This window comes from Caretta caretta, chromosome 5 (genome assembly GCF_965140235.1).
Source record: "Caretta caretta isolate rCarCar2 chromosome 5, rCarCar1.hap1, whole genome shotgun sequence".
Taxonomy (NCBI): domain Eukaryota; kingdom Metazoa; phylum Chordata; order Testudines; family Cheloniidae; genus Caretta; species Caretta caretta.
The window spans coordinates 122,080,091-122,096,775 of NC_134210.1; the positions used below are offsets into that span (position 1 = coordinate 122,080,091).

At 43.5% G+C, this 16,685-nt stretch overlaps 1 protein-coding gene across 6 annotated transcripts in view; it reads right to left on the reverse strand.

The window, feature by feature from the left end:
* SUSD1 (sushi domain containing 1) overlaps positions 1–14,234 on the reverse strand; it is a 110,101-nt gene extending 95,867 nt beyond the window's left edge. For all 6 annotated transcript variants that reach the window (XM_075128849.1, XM_075128847.1, XM_048851118.2 and 3 more), the window contains exons 1-3: positions 13,996–14,234; positions 1,896–2,027; positions 368–523 (exon numbers count right to left, since the gene is read on the reverse strand). In XM_075128849.1, the coding sequence (XP_074984950.1) occupies positions 368–523; positions 1,896–2,027; positions 13,996–14,227 (520 nt within the window). In that variant the 5' untranslated portion in view covers positions 14,228–14,234. The remainder of the gene's footprint in view (positions 1–367; positions 524–1,895; positions 2,028–13,995) is intronic.
* Positions 14,235–16,685: the final 2,451 nt, after the last annotated feature.

Here is a 16,685-nt window from a genome sequence, read left to right on the forward strand (position 1 = left end):
ATGCAAGGAAAAATAGGGAAATGGAAAGAAGGAATATCATCCTATTGTCTTAATTTCTGGTTTCATTTTGCCAGCAAGGCTTTTGTACAAACTGAGCTTTATATCAATAATTCATTTTAACAGAACAAGAATGAGTGTAAGACAGCAGACCACGTAATGGGACTAACTTGCACTAATGAGAGCAAGATATGGTTGCAAGTGTTTGCAAGTTTGGGATGTACATTAGGTGCAGGTGTCCAATAACTACTTTTATGTACTTTCAAAAATAAAATCTTAATGTGATTGCAAAGAAACAGCCATGTTTGTCACAGAAAATAGATTATGAAGCCCCAGATCCCTAGCATGTGAGCCTAGTTGTTGTATTTACCTGTACAATATGTGCCATCATTGGGAATAAATATCTTGTTGTTGTTAGAGGGATGGTATCCTTCAAGACAAATGCAGTAAAAACTTCCATGTGTATTGTGACATGATGTATGCTCGCCACAGATCTTGCTAGCTCCAATCTGGCATTCATCTTTATCTGTAGGTATATTCAAAACACGTCAGAGATTAAAAATCAAATCAAACCTGTCATTGTCAAGCAGTCAGACTTCTCCTTACGAGGTTTTTTTCTAATTTGTTAGCTCTGTAAATAATCACCCGTCAGCTACAGTACTTTGTAACTGTTGTTCTAATACAGGGTATTGTCATGGTCACGGGACGTCACCGGTTCACTTACTGCTCCATCCACGTGTGATACACAATATTAAAAGGGAGTCAATGTGGGCGAGGTAATATCTTTTATTGGCCCAACTTCTGTTGTGGAGAGAGACAAGCTTTCCAGCGGCACAGAGCTCTTCTTCAGGTCTGTACAGATCAAAAGCTTGTCTCCTTCACCAACAGAAGTTGGTCTGATAAAAGATAGTATCCTACCAACCTTGTCTCTCTAATATCCAGGGACCAACAACCCTGCAAGTATTAAAGAGACTGTGCCAACTTAATAATTATATATTGGAAACAAACAACATATGTTATGAACACTACCTATGAATATGAGAACTGGAAGAATTTTAAAAATCATCATCCAAGATGAGAGAACTGGAAAAATCAGTAAAATCCATCTCAATTTTGTTTATAGTCAGTTTCATTTTCTGGTTCTCAGTAAAGTAATGATTGGGATGCTAATGCTGAATGGGAGTATTTGTTTTTAAATTTCCACTGGAATTATTTTTTTAAAAACAATCACGTAAACATTTATAATGTTTAAGGTTTTGTGGGGAAAAAAAATTTTTTTTTTCAAAACAGATTTTGGATCAAGTTTAAGTGGACTGTCTCTGAGTCAAACGTCTTAGAATTTGAAAAAAACACAAGGTAAACGCACTATCACCAGTATTTGTTTGGATAGTATACCAGCTACAAATCATCACTTATTTTAAATGCAATTGATGAAATCCAGCCCAACATTCCCCACCCCTGCCACTGTTAACAGTTTTGAAAAAAGCATCTGTCGGCATTCTTGGTTTTGGAGTGACTGTCAGGTATGAACATAGGTCTCAGACTAAGAACTTGGTGCCATCATCCAGGACCAAATATTTTGATAAGAGCTTGTCTACACTGCTTGTTCACGTTTGGCAACCCAGAGTTTAAACCTACAGCACTTTAGCCTGCTGCACATTCCCTGGCCTTGTCGACCATGCTGCCACACCCAGAAAGTTCCCCAGTGCACTTTGACTGCAGTGCCAAAATGCACTGCGGAACATTTAGTGCCTTGTAGCAGAGTCCACCCAGGCACTCGGTGGGGGGCCGGCCAGAGCGTTGTAGATTCATACATCTGGCTTGCTGCGCAGCAACAGACCATATAGACAAGCCCTAAGATTGTTAGCAATTGCACACATTCACAAATCATAGCCTACCTTGACAATGAGTCCTCCCATTACCCACAAATCCATAGTTACAGATGCAGACGTTTTTGCCTTCTTTTTGCTGACACGTGGCGTTAGCATGGCAAGTGGCACAGACATCTGGGACTGAACTATTTGTTGCAGCTTAAAGAAAATAAAGATAGTTTCAAAAAAATGCCAAAAATTTAGTTTGTGGATCAGCTCAGTGCACAGGGAAGGCAGCATTTAGAGTTTAATAAATAGATGAAACTTTAGATTGAATCCTTTGAATTGAAATCAAGTCCCATATCATACCCTGGTTTGAAGCAAAACTTCAGCCCATTATAAACAGCCCAGACTAAGGAAACTGGGAGAAACGAAAATGAACTGAACATCACAGCACAAGGAACATGGCATTATGTAGTCATTGCTAAATGAGACTAGTTAGCACAATCCAGTTAATAATGTTTATGAGTTTCAAATTTAAACCAAGTTGTGCAAACCAGTCGTGTTACACAATTAATCCACAGAGTTGTATTACTTTTTGTTTCAGAAGGTGGAAAAGTTAACCAGGGGCACAGTCATTTTAGACTTGATTCTGACTAACAAGGAAGGATTGGTTACCAATCTGAAGATTGACGGCAATTTGGGTGAAAGTGATAATAAAACGACAGATTTCATGAACTAAGGAAAGAAAGGAGTGAGAGCAGCAAAATAAGAACAAAGGACTTCAAAAAAACTGACTTTAACAAACTCAGAGAACTGGTAGGTAAGGTAGACGTTGAAGAGAGCTGGCAGATCTCAGAGACAATATTGAAGGCAAACTATCCCGATGGGAAGGAAAGATAGTAAGAGGGCAATATGGATTCACCGGCAGCTCCTTAATAACCTGAAAAATCAAAAAGAAATCCTAAAAAAAAGTGGAAACACAGAGAAATAGCTATGGAGTGCAAAAAAATATTACAAGCATATAGGAACAAAATCAGAAAGGATAAGGTACAAAATGAGTTACGCCTAGTTGGGAACATAAAAGGCAATGAGAAGAGGTTTTATAAACAGATTAGGAGAAAGAGAAAGACAAAGGAAAATACAAGTCGGTCTTTTACTTAGTGGGGAAGGAGAACTAGTAACGGATGAACCCGAAGGCTAAGTTGTTTAACACCTATTTTACTTCCATCTTCACTAAAAAAGTAAATTGTGACCAGATACTTAACACAATATTAACAATAAGGGGGAAGAAATATACGCCAAAATAGGAAAAGAGCAGGTTAAAGAATATTTAAGTAAATTAGATGTATACAAGTCAGCAGGGTCTGATGAAATTTACCACAGGATACGTAAGAAAATAGCTGAAGCAATCTCGGAACGATTACATACCACCCACCATACTGGGTCAGACCAAAGGTCCTTCTAGCCCAGTATCCTGTCTTCCGACAGTGGCCACTGACAGGTGCCCCAGGGGGAATGAACAGAACAGGTAACCACCGAGTGATCTATCCCCCGTCGCCCATTCCCAGCTTCTGGCAAACAGAGACTAGGGACACCATCCCTGCCCTTCCTGGCTAATAGCCATTGATGGACCTGTCCTCTATGAATTTATCTAGTTCTTTTTTTAACACTGTTATAGCCTTGGCCTTCACAACATCCCTTGGCAATAAGTTCCACAGGTTGACTGTGCATTGTGTGAAGAAATACTTCCTTTTGTTTGTTTTAAACCTGCTGCCTACTAATTTCATTTGGTGACCCCTAGTTCTTGTAGGCCATGCGGTAAATAACACTTCCTTATTTATTTTCTCCACACCAGTCATCATTTTATAGACCGCAATCACACCCCCCCTTAGTCGTCTCTTTTCCAAGCTGAAAAGTCCCAGTCTTATTAATCTCTCCTCATATAGAAGCTGTTCCACACCCCTAATCATTTTTGTTTCCCTTTACTGAACCTTTTCCAATTCCAATAAATCTTTTTTGAGATGGGGCGACCACAGTGCACGCAATAGTCAAGATGTGGACGCACCATGGATTTATAGAGAGGCAATATGATATTTTCTGTCTTATTCTATCCCTTTCATAATGATTCCCAACATTCTGTTCGCTTTTTCGACTGCCGCTGCATACTGAGTGGATGTTTTCAGAGAACTATTCACAATGACTCCAAGATCTCTCTCTGTTGAGTGGTAACAGCTAATTTAGACCCCATCATTTTATATGTATAGTTGGGATTTCATTTTCCAATGTGCATTACTTTGCATTTATCAACACTGAATTTCATCTGCCATTTAGTTGTCCGGTCACCTAGCTTGAGAGTTCCCTTTGTAGCTCTTCACAGTCTGATTTGGACTTCGCTAACCTTTAACAGCTATTATCTTTGAGGATTCATGGAGGATGGGTGAGGTCCCAGAGAACTGGAGGAGGGCAAAAAAGGGAACAAAGCGGTCCTGGGGAATTACAGACCAGTCAGCCTAATTTCAATATCTGGAAAAAGGAGGTTACTTACCTGCACTGTAACTGATGTTCTTTGAGATGTGTACTCTCTATACATATTCCACGGTGCACATGCGAGAGAGAATTTTCTAGTCAGCTGTATTCCTCAGGGTGGCCCATTTGTCTCTTCCTCCCTCGCGTAACCATGGAACCGCCCTGACGCACCTAGTTCCTTCAGTACCACTTGTGACATCCAGACTCCGAAGTGGCAGGGATGGTGGGTGGATCCGACAGAAGCAGAGCCTTTCGGGCAGGGTAACAGAAGCAAATGCTGCCATGATACGCAGAGTGCTGAAGAGAGCCCTGAAGGGCAACACCTGGCAACAGTAGCGGCTGTGGTCTAACAGAATCCTCCAAAAGTGCCTGTGTACCAGGTGAATCACAGTGTGGAAGTACATATCCTTGAGGTCAAGAGCAGCATACCAGGCTTTCTGATCCAAGGAGGGAAATGATGGACCCAAGGGAAACCGACTTGAACTTGAGCTTCTTGACAGACGTTCAGTCCTCAGAGGGGTCCAGTACTGGTCAAAGCCTCCTCCCGCACCCTCAAGCCAGTTTACTTAGGGCTAAGAAAGTAATGTGAATAGAACCCTCTTCACCTCTATGGAGAGGGAATGTTCTCTATAGCACTGAAAGTGAGGATGGTCTGCACCTCCTGTCAAAGCAAATTCTTGGGAAAAGTCCCTGAAGGGGATGTGGAGGAGGGATAGTTAGGGGGAAGGAAGAGAAACACAATGGTGTAAACTCTCTGGGCCACCTCCAGGGCCCAATGGTCTGAGGTGAAACTAGACCAGGCCTGTTGGAAGGTGCCAGATGGTTGCTAAATAGAGGGGAGGTCTGAAATCGCAGGCACAGTGGTGTGCTGTCCACAGACACGATGTCAGCTGCCCGGTCAGCACCAATGCAGAGTGGTGCGACTAGGAAGTAGATCCTGTGGCAGGATTCCTCCCTGAGGATCTCTGCCGGCAGCTGCATGGCTCAGGCTGTGTGAAATGTGAGAACGGCCGTTGGTGCTGCTGCTAAGAGTGGAACCTGAAGTGCCTCCTTTGGGAGCCTGTGGCAAACATCCCTAATGATCTGAGGGTGGATGAAGAGTCTTGTAGGGACTTCATTACCTCACATCTCCTCTCGTGAAAGAGTGAGCAGCCCTCAACGGATAAGTCTTCAATTGTTGCCTGCAGCTCTCTAGTGATGGCTGCTTGGTGATTGCTGTTGCCTTTGCCCCGGAAGCCATATCTGTGGCATCCAGTGCTGCTGGTAGAACTGTTCTAGCTACCACGTGCCCCTCCACAAGAATCATCTGGAACTGGAACTTGCCCCTGCAGTCCTGTGGTATCTTGTCAATAAATTATTACAACACCTTTCAGTTGATGTAATCATAGTTTACTAGGACTGCCTGATAACTGGAGAGCCTCATCTGAAGGCTTACCGTAGAGTATGCCTTTTCGCTGAGCAAGACAAGGCATTTAATCTCCTTGCCCTTTGAAGTCAACTTCTGGTGGCCCTGGCGAGTTCTCTTGTTAGCCACCACCACCACCAGGGACCCCAGTGCTGGGTGGGACTAGAACTGTTCAGATCCAATCACTGGGGTCTGGTCCCTCCTATCTGCTCATTTCAGTGTTGTTGCCACTGACGCTGAAGCCTGCTAGAGGACACTTTTAGATTCCAAAAGGCCCTCACTGATTGAGATTGCAACATGCCCTGAAACTGACAAGCGTAAAGTGTCCAGGCATTTGTGCGGCATGTTTCGCAGCCCCTCTATGGATATCTCCAAGGCTCCTGCCACCCACCTCATGAGGTCACGGAAAATCTTATAGTCCTTGGGTGTAGTGGTCGACCGGTCCGGTGCCAAACTATTGGCCAGGACTTTGTCATCTCCGGACAGGATCACACTCTGGTCATCTTGAGCCAGCACAGTGGCTGCTGAATCCTGGCTGCACGCACAAATCCACAGCAGAGATGAATCCAGTGCTTGGTGCAGTGACGACATTCTGCGCCTTGTGGGCTGGGCCAGGATAAAATTGCAGCCCCCATAGGGGCCACGTGCGCCACATGCTATAATCACAGGGTGCAAGGGTCCATAGCAGTGGGAATCACTGGTATCAGCACTGGGTCAAACCTGTGCCATCCTGCATCCTCGGTCATGGGTAGGTACTCCAAGTCCCCTTTGGAGACCCTGAGAATGCCGAGTCCTGGGACCTGCCTGGGAAAGACTGACCGCTGCCCTGGAAAACGGATGATGAGAAGGCAGAGTTTTCTGATGGGGTGGTTCTCACTCCGTAAGTGTACAGGGGGCTTGATCAGAGAGCAGGAAGGAAGCCTCAGAGTGACCATGGCTCTCACAGCTGAAAGATTGCCAGTACTATGATCCAAAGAGGGGGAGCACATACCAGGTGATGCCACAGGGACTGTCCGGGCACTGGAGTCGGAGGTAATCAGGCAGCCAGTCCTGGAGTGAGGCTCCTACTGGTACCACCTCAGACAGTGACTGCTCCCTGCCTCAATACCAAAAGGCTAACATGGACACTGCTGTGATGTATGTGACCTCCCTTACGGTGGGGTCTGCTAGCCTGGTACCGGCTTCAGTACTCAGGGAGCTTCTCTGAAGCTTTGGGGGCACCTTTAACATTCAACAGCCTGGTAGTCCTCTGTAGCCTTGCAGCCAGGTCCCAGGAGGGCGAGCTTCACCTCTTCTCTTTGGAGGCGTTGCACTCAGAGTCCAACTTGTCCTTATGCTTCCCAGAAGAGGAAGCTACTGGCATAAGTGACCGCTTAGCCACTGCAGACGCCAAGGCTGACCTCGATTGCTAGTAGTCTCCCAAGGGCCCTCACTCTTGGAATGTGGGGTCAGAGTCCAGCCTCATGCCTGCTCCACCAGGAGTTCCAATAGTTCATGGGTTAGGGACCCAATCTTATGGGGGTCCAGGGGCTTCTGTATACATTATTTAGGTTAATCTTTCTATCTACCCAACGGGACTCAGTGCTCAGTCTAGAAGGTACCATCAGAGATGCTTAGTTTTGCAGTTCTCAAACTGTGGATTTGTGTCTCCAGAGATAACATTCTTGTTAGCAGAAAAAAATGTTTTAAAATAAATAATAAATATATAGAGGTGAGAAATAACAGACCTCAACCCTACTGTCCCTCTGCAAATTTGTGTGTACACAGAGCCAATTCCTTACCTCTCTCTAAAAGTGAAAAGTTTCAAAAAGTTCAGTGAATAGAAGATTGTTGGGGGTGGAATAGATCTGGCCAAGGAGAAGAAGTCTGGAGATAAATGTAATGTTTAAGAAAAGTTTTGTAAATGTCTGCCACTGGATGTTCACTAAACCTGTCGTGTCACTATAGCAAGCTTCTCATGTCCACTAGCTCCTAGCTAGCGGAGTTCATTTGCCTGAACATACAGACACTTCTTTGACCATAAATAGGGAAAAATATGAACTCAGAAAAATACTCCAAATAGTCCCTCTTAGCCCTCTCTAGCTGCATGGTGGCTTAAGCTTCTTCTGAAGATCCAGAGTGTTTTATTCATCTGTTATGTGTTGTGTGTATTACAGAAGCACCTCATAACATTACTGTTTAGTGGCTCGTATTCGAAAATTCTACTGGGCTACTTGCTCAGGACAAGTCATTTTCTTTTGACAGGTCAATAAACTGTTTTCCCCCCACTATCATCGTGGTACAGAACAGAGGTTAGTCAATTTCTGTTTCAGTTTTGCAAGAGTGAGCTAAATCATGGCATTGTATTCTGTGTGAGGTTCTGAACAATACCATAATGAAGACTTTTATACAGCTTCAGCATGAGTTTGACTTGCCTGAACATCAGACTGACAAAAGCTCCTTTACTACAGTAAAATAAAAATGTAAAACAGCTCCTGAAGATCATCCAGTCTGTTCTATACTAAATCAATTAGGCAAGATTCTTCATGAGACCTCTAATACCTCTATGGCATCACACAACCCCCAACACAGAACGCAACACAAGCCTGAAGGATCTTTCTGACAGTGATTCAGTATGACTATATCATATGCAGATGGGTAATTTTAAAAATATATTTTCTATGATATCTTGATGGACCTTCATTCCAGGGCACGGAAGTTTAATAGTATCCACCATATACACTGGGATCTGAGTCTCCTGTACATGCTGTCATGAAAACCTACTCCACAGAATTAGCAGGGAAGCTCAAAGGAATTATATTTGCTCACATCTGTGACAAACCCCTTTGAATTCTAGTTGTGTTCTAATCTAGGCAATACCGCCCAACTTTCTGGGCTTCCGATTACAGCCCTTCGATGGTCACTTAGTTCTATTCTGACAGGCAACAGACTATACTGACTACATGAAAGTCCTAGATCATATCAAGTACTGATTCCCTTATAGAGTTAGCAACACTTGCAAAATATACCTGTGACGGGTTTGGTGACAGAGATCCCCTTGGGACTGTGACCTGATGTGCTGAAATTACCTCGGAGCCTGTTTTCCCTGCCAGCTTAGGACTCCAGAACCCTGCCTTGTTGAGCCAGACACGCTAGCCTGCTGCAACACAGACTCAGGGTCTGGGTAATACAAGATTATATTTTATTCTCCTAACTCCAGACATAGAAATAATACATGCAAACAAAAAGGATGAACACACTCAGTAGATTATAAGCTTTGTAATGATACCTTACAAGAAACCTTTTGCATAAAGCATATTCCAGTAAAACCTTTTGCATAAAGCATATTCTACATTTATAAGCATATTTTCATAAAGCATATGGAGTGCAATGTCACAATACCTTTTTGAGAGCCAGTAAACTGCAGGTCTAAGTATAGATCTAATAGCCCATATATGCAGACCAAAAGCAGAAAACTTTCCACATGGTTAACCATCACCTTTACACTGAATAGGTTATACCAGCCATTAGCACGTAAGCAGCTCCCATACGAACCTACAGTACTTTGTGTTGCTGACCAACTCTGAATGGACTAGTACATTAGCTCAATCTCATAGTATTTCCTTTTTGTGATTATTTTCTTTCCTCCTTTCCTACATTCTGCCTATTTATTTTTTGTTTCTCAGGCATGCCTATACATACCTTCAAAAGGGTGTTCTAACAACATAACATATACGTTGTAATATTCTTAAATCTTCATTTGAATGTAGATGGCCGGAATGTTTGTTACACTATATATATTTCTGTATACTGAATATGTAAATATTTATTATAAATGTTGTTCATAAAAATAACTTTAAGAATACTGCCCTTAGGAAAATGGCTTGTAATAAAACCATTCCAGAAATGTGGTCATAACTTCTGAATCATCTAGATGGCTCAGAGGTACAGGACATATACTATTTATCATAATTCAATATGAACTTTATATATATTAGAACCTAGAATTGTGTAATTCGTTCCCATACCTTTTCTTTTATTCATAACAATTTTGCTTTGTGTTTCTCTTTTTTGCATGACTTGTTCAATATATTTTGCATGACTTGTTCAAAATTGAATTGGTTTTCTATTTGATTAAAATCATAACAAACAGGTTGTACAGACACATATAGTTCATGTATACACACGTTTAACATTTTTAAAATAACTCCTGAGGAGTGCAGAAGTTGACATTTTCTCAAGATACTGTTAATACACTGAAAGCTTAATTATATTTACTTATTAGATACATGAGATTAATTTTGCTGTTAGGGATGGTATAGTTCTTATGAAAGGATGAACTGAATGTGTAGTTAAGTAATTTCAAACATCTCTTATTAAGTTTTCTGTGTATTTCTGAGTACAGTTTCTAAACATATAAAGATAGCTACAAGGGGAAGGCAGATGGAAAAATGTAACCATTTTTTCAAGTGTTTTCTACACTGCAATATCATGACATACAAAAAGTGCAGTGTTTTGTTTTTTTTACCCAGTGCATTTCAAGAACATTTTAAATTCTTTTGAAATACCACAAAATTCCTACTTCTAAGATGCTGCCTTTATTTAAAAAAAAAAACTTAACTAAATAATTTAACTAAATGAGCACGGGAAGCAAAAACATATTAATGTGCATTAGAAAACTAAATTAAGTTAGAAACAGCTATAGCAAAACCTAACCCATAACATCTCAATCTGCTGATAAGAAACAGGGAGTTTTTTCCTCTGTTTGCTGTCACAGTAGATAAAACTGCTTATTTTCTCATTCTCTGTATCAAATAATAAAGTTTTATCACTTGCTCACCCCTTACAATGTCCATATACACTCTCAGAAAAAAAAAATCACCTTTCCACTTCAATCTAGTCAATGACCTCCATTGAAAGCCGCTAGATACAGAACTTAATCCAGTCCCCACTGAAGTCAATAAGAAGATTCCCATTGGCTTCAGCGGGAGCTAGATCAGGACCATAAAGATCTGGAACACAATCATATCAACAAAATATACTTGAACATCATTAGGAGACCACCTCCCATGAACATATACAATTAGCTGTCCTAAGGTGAAACATATACAGTTCACTATATATATTTAAAAAAAAAATCAAGGAAGTACTGCTATGAAACACATTACAAACTAGAACACATGTCTATTGATGTTCATTTATTGCCCATCTCTGAAAAGAGGTGTACTTCACCACATGGAATGAAGAACCTCACAAGGACTGGGAACATGGTTTTAAAGTAACACAGCTCTCTTCACACTTTAAAAACTACGGAGGCTTTTCAATGGTCTGTACTGAAACCCCGGAGTCCAGGCTGTTCAAAAGTCATAGATCAGGCAAACTGAAAACCTGGAACAGCCACTACACTCAGAAAAATGTAAAGATGGGCCAAGTATAGACCAGGTGTAAGGACATGCCCTTGATGGAATTAGGACTATTTACACCAGGCCTGACTTTGGCCCTGTGTTGTAATACATAATTACACATAGCAGATGGCCTCTATATGCATTTTCATTGTTTTGAAATAAATCCTTTATTGTCAATGTCCCAAGTCCTCCAATTCAAATATCCATCCCTAGGTTAATTTATCTAAGACCACTTTCTTCTGGAAGGGGAAATCTGGCCACCCCACTTCACCTTTCTCAACTGTCTGTATCACGTGAACAGCATAGTACAAGTTGTTTTATCTTCAGTAGAACTATCATTCCATTAAAAGCTTTGTATTAGCATTGCAGTCAATGCTGAGAAATTTCTCATGTAAATATCATAACATTTGAGTTTTAGCTGCAGGAATCCTAGTAACCTCAGCTGTCCTCCATGCAGGAGTAAGTTCCGAAAGGAACTGTGGTTACCAAAAACATCCTTGATACAAATGGAAACATTTCAATGCCGAAAAATGTTAGCACAAAGCTATTATTATTTTTCTTCTAAAACAAAGAAAAAGACAATGGAATCAGAAGTATGTAGAGCCAGCACAACCAATTCAAAATTATAACTGTGACATCAGAAAGTAACACACATGCTTTCATGGCTGAGAGTGAAAGTCCTACTAAAGGAGCCAACAGAAAGACAATGAGTTGGAAACAATGAGTGAAGGAGAAAAATTAGGTCTCTTTCCCCTAAATAAATATCCTAACTTAGTTTTAAAAAACAACATCCTTTTACTTGTAGTGAAACCACCTGAAAACTGTTGCCTGCAGCTTTTTGTGGAAGTGGGGAGAGAATATTAATAGGTCCTGCCATACTAGAGCAAAGCAGTGGTCCATCTCATCTAGCATCCCGTCTCCAGCAGTGCTCAGTACCAGATGCTTCAGAAAAAGATGTAAGAAACCCTAAAGTGAGCAATTACAGAATTCTTTCGGGTGGGGCGGGGGGGGAGGGGAGGAATTTCTTCTTAACTTTCTTGGCTAGAAGGGGTCTTCGGCCATGAAGCGTGAAGGTTTATATCCCTGTCAAACTTTGGGGGTTATTTATTTTGATAACCCTATTTAACATATATGCAGAGGTGCTCATTACCCATATAAGTATACAGGGTTTTTGTTTTTTTTTTAATATTGCTAAGCTATTTCAGAAGATTCCTTCATCCCCCTCTCTCTCCCAAAAAGTAATTAAAAGGGAGTTACGGGTTTTTTTTAAATATGCAACTGAAATGAAGATTTGCCTGACACTGAAAAAATATTTTCGTACAAAAACAGAATTTACACTTATCTTGATTATGACTGTTGTCTATTACCCAAGTAAGGGGCTAAGTGCATTAAGATCTATGGTTGAAGAAAGCAGCTGAGCATTGTTATTACAATACCACCAGCCTGTGTCTTCACTAGCTTGGTGGGGATTCTATTATTTGACCTCATCCTCTCCACCACATAAACTCTCACAAACAACCACGGCAAGCTGAACAAGCAATGTACATGTTAGAAATGCTCTGGGGGCAGAGGAATAATTATAGTTAAGAGTTTCAGAGTAGAAGCCGTGTTAGTCTGTATTCGCAAAAAGGAGTACTTGTGGCACCTTAGAGACTAACCAATTTATTTGAGCATAAGCTTTTGTGAGCTGTAGTTAAGAGTTGTGATCGAAAGTTTGGAAGTAGTTTCATTTCTTATGACCACAACTTTGTGTATGAATGCCTGACAAACACAGGAGGGAGAGTCTCTTTTTATACTTAACTTATACAAACGTTAGTAATCACGACCATATAGAGTATTAGGCAAATTAAACTGAGTCGTGCGGTGTGTATACAAGTGTATAGTTGTTACGAAGAGCATGAATAACAAGCATATATATCTGGAGCATGTATACCATGACCTACGCAGTGCGTACGAAGATTGGGGGTGGGGGGACGACTGAATAGAGATGTGTATGAGGTTGTATATCAAGGGAGGTGGTGTATCAATGAGGTTTCTACAGGGTTGAGTAGGGGCTATGTATAGGGTGTGTGGAAGGATTTTCATTGAGGGGAAAGGGCCTATGGTTGAGTCGGCGGTATATATCATAGAATCATAGAATATAAGGGTTGGAAGGGACCCCAGAAGGTCATCTAGTCCAACCCCCTGCTCGAAGCAGGACCAATTCCCAGTTAAATCATCCCAGCCAGGGCTTTGTCAAGCCTGACCTTAAAAACCTCTAAGGAAGGAGATTCTACCACCTCCCTAGGTAACGCATTCCAGTGTTTCACCACCCTCTTAGTGAAAAAGTTTTTCCTAATATCCAATCTAAACCTCCCCCACTGCAACTTGAGACCATTACTCCTCGTTCTGTCATCTGCTACCATTGAGAACAGTCTAGAGCCATCCTCTTTGGAACCCCCTTTCAGGTAGTTGAAAGCAGCTATCAAATCCCCCCTCATTCTTCTCTTCTGCAGGCTGAACAATCCCAGCTCCCTCAGCCTCTCCTCATAACTCATGTGTTCCAGACCCCTAATCATTTTTGTTGCCCTTCGGAGGGGCAGAGGGGCTGGAAGAGTGTGTCTATTGAGGGAAGAATCTATAGGGTAGGTATGAAATGGATCCCAAAAGGGCAGGGAAAGAGAGAGGTGGGTGTGCATTGGAGAGTTCAGAGGGGCCCAGAGGACATGGGTAACAGCAGGGGTAGGTGTGCACCGGGAAGCCCCGTAGGGGGCGGGCCCAGGACGGGGGGGGGCGCGCGCGGGGGAGCCCCGTAGGGGGCGGGCCCAGGACGGGGGGGGCGCGCGCGGGGGAGCCCAGAGCCCCCTCCCCGGCTCCCCGCCCCACTTACCCCGCTGCCCCTGCGCAGGGCGGGCGGCGTGCAGCCGGAGCAGCCAGAGCAGCAGGAGCAGCCGCCGCAGGGGGAGGCGGAGGCGCCGCGGCCGCCGGGCTGCGAGGCCGCCGCCCGCTGCGGTGCCCGGCGGGCTCATGTCCCTCCCGGCCGCTCCCCGCACGGCCCGCGGGCGGCGGGAGTCCTGCTGCGCCCGGCCGCGCTCTCCCGGGCGTGCGCTACACCGGCCCATATAAGGCGGCCCCGCCCGGGGCCCGCCCACACCCCGACCCGCCTGCCCCACCTCAGCCGGCCCCGCAGCCCACCGCCCGGCCCCACAGCTTCTGTGCCCGACCCCCAGCCCTCACCTCGCCTCCCACCTCGGCGGGCTCCCCGGCCCCCCCAGCCCTCGCCCCCCAACGGCTCCTCTGCCTCCCCCTCTCCGCCCCCCAGCCCTCACATCTGCACCTCGAGGGCTGCTGTGCCATCCCCCCTCAGCCCTCACCCCCCACCACCCCATGGCTCCTCGGCTTCCCCGCCCCCCCCATGGCTCCTCTGCCTGCCCACCCCAGCCCTCACATCTGCACCTCTAGGGCTGCTGTGCCATCCCCCCCACCCCAGCCCTCACCACCCCATGGCTCCTCTGCCTCCCCACCGCAGCCCTCACATCTGCCCGCCCAGGGCTGCTCTGCCCACCCCATCCCTCACATCCCCGGCTCTAGGGCTCCTCTGCTCCCCCAGCCCTCCACACCCTCACCTCTAGGACTCCTCTGCCCCCCAACACACTTCTCCTTTCCACCTCCTCTCCAGCCCCCCATAGGCCTCTTTCCTCCCTGACCCCGCCCACCCCAGCACCCAAATACAGCAGCTCCCACAACGCTCACCGTCCTGGCTTCCCTCCACCCCTTTCCCTGCTGCATGGCCTGTGGCCCAGTGTGGCACAAATGGCCCAGCTGATAAGGGCTATATTTGGACTGACTGGTGTCCTTTCAAAGGGATTATTTGTTACTGTCACAGGCAGGGGGGTTGAGAATAATGCTTGTTTTATGTACAATTGTAGACAGCAGGTCATTGCACCAGTTAGACTGTCTGGCTTTGGCTTCTGTCACCCCTTCCGCAGATGATGCTGGAAACCGCATACATCGTCATTGACATAGGGGAGCTACATAATGCAAAAGGCCCCAGAACGTTCCAGAGAGAGGGCTAGCACAGAATGACTGTTACGGGAATGGCAGGTCTCATATTTTCGGCCCCAATTCAGCAAAGCACTGAAGCCTATGCTTAAGTGTTTTGAGACTTATGTGCATGCTACTTCAGTTGAGCTTAAGCACACACTTAACTCCAGGCATTTGCCTTGGTGAAATGGGGTCTTACTTTGTAAAACATTCAGTGTCAGTCAGTCTTATTAAGTGGATCACTCACAATTTATTACTTTAAAAATACTTACAATAAACTTATTTTTCTGGGTTCTTTCAGCTCAAAACACAACCTCTGTATTAAATTAGCTGGTACCCACGAAATTCACTAGTTGATGGAATTGTCAGAGACAAAAGTCACACTTCCTCCTTCTCAAGCTCCTTTAGACCCTCTTGTTCAGCATGAATCCATAGGTCTTAAGGACACTTTCTAAAAATTTCCCACTGATGCTAATATAATTGTGGGAATTTTTTAGTACCCTTCCCTGTTTTATAGTCCTTTGGCCTAAAACATACCTAAAACTTGTTTTGCACCTCTACAAGATACTGGCTTTCCAATGCTACCTACCATCAGCAATGCTGAAGAAAAGGCAGCCTGAGTTGGGAAGTTATATAACAGATGTAGGAACTCTGCTTTTGTCCACTAACTTTCTTAAAGGAGTTGCTCAAATTCTAAACACTTTACTGTTAAAGCATCTGAACAAAGCCAATGTCATCAAATCTACCATTACTTTTCAGTTCAAGTGACATAACCTAGCTCCAGTCTCCGCTCTGCTCTCACAACCAAATATTTTTGTAATAGTGAAGACTGCATTTCAATTGAACCCAAATTGTTCGAAGAAAATCCAGTTTTCCAAAACAAACAGGCTGTTTATTGGTTTGATTTACTGCTGAATGTCTGTAAATATAGAAAGAAAGAAATAGAAAGAAATAAAAGAAAAGGAGCTCTTGTGGCATCTTAGAGACTAACAAATTTATTTGAGCATCAGCTTTCATGAGCTAATATAGTAGTAATACAAAATTGTGTAACATGTTGACTTAATTATTGAAACGGTCAATAAGCTGTTGATATTCCATTGTATAGGATCACATTCTGCTGCCCTTACCTCACCTTGAATAGTACCTTACCTCCCTGGGACTAGTTGCAGAATAAGGTGCTACTCAAGTTGTGAGTCTGACAATCAGGCCCATCATTATGTTTTAACATAAGCTCCCTGAGAGGTGACAATGTTTTCTGCATTTTGTACAGTGCTGAGCAATATATCTGCATAATAAATACTGAAAACCATTGAAAACATTCACAAAAAGAAAAGGAGTACTTGTGGCACCTTAGAGACTAACCAATTTATTTGAGCATAAGCTTTCCTGAGCTACAGCTCACTTCATCGGATGCATACTGTATGCATCCGATGAAGTGAGCTGTAGCTCACGAAAGCTCATGCTCAAATAAATTGGTTAGTCTCTAAGGTGCCACAAGTACTCCTTTTCTTTTTGCGAATACAGACTAACACGGCT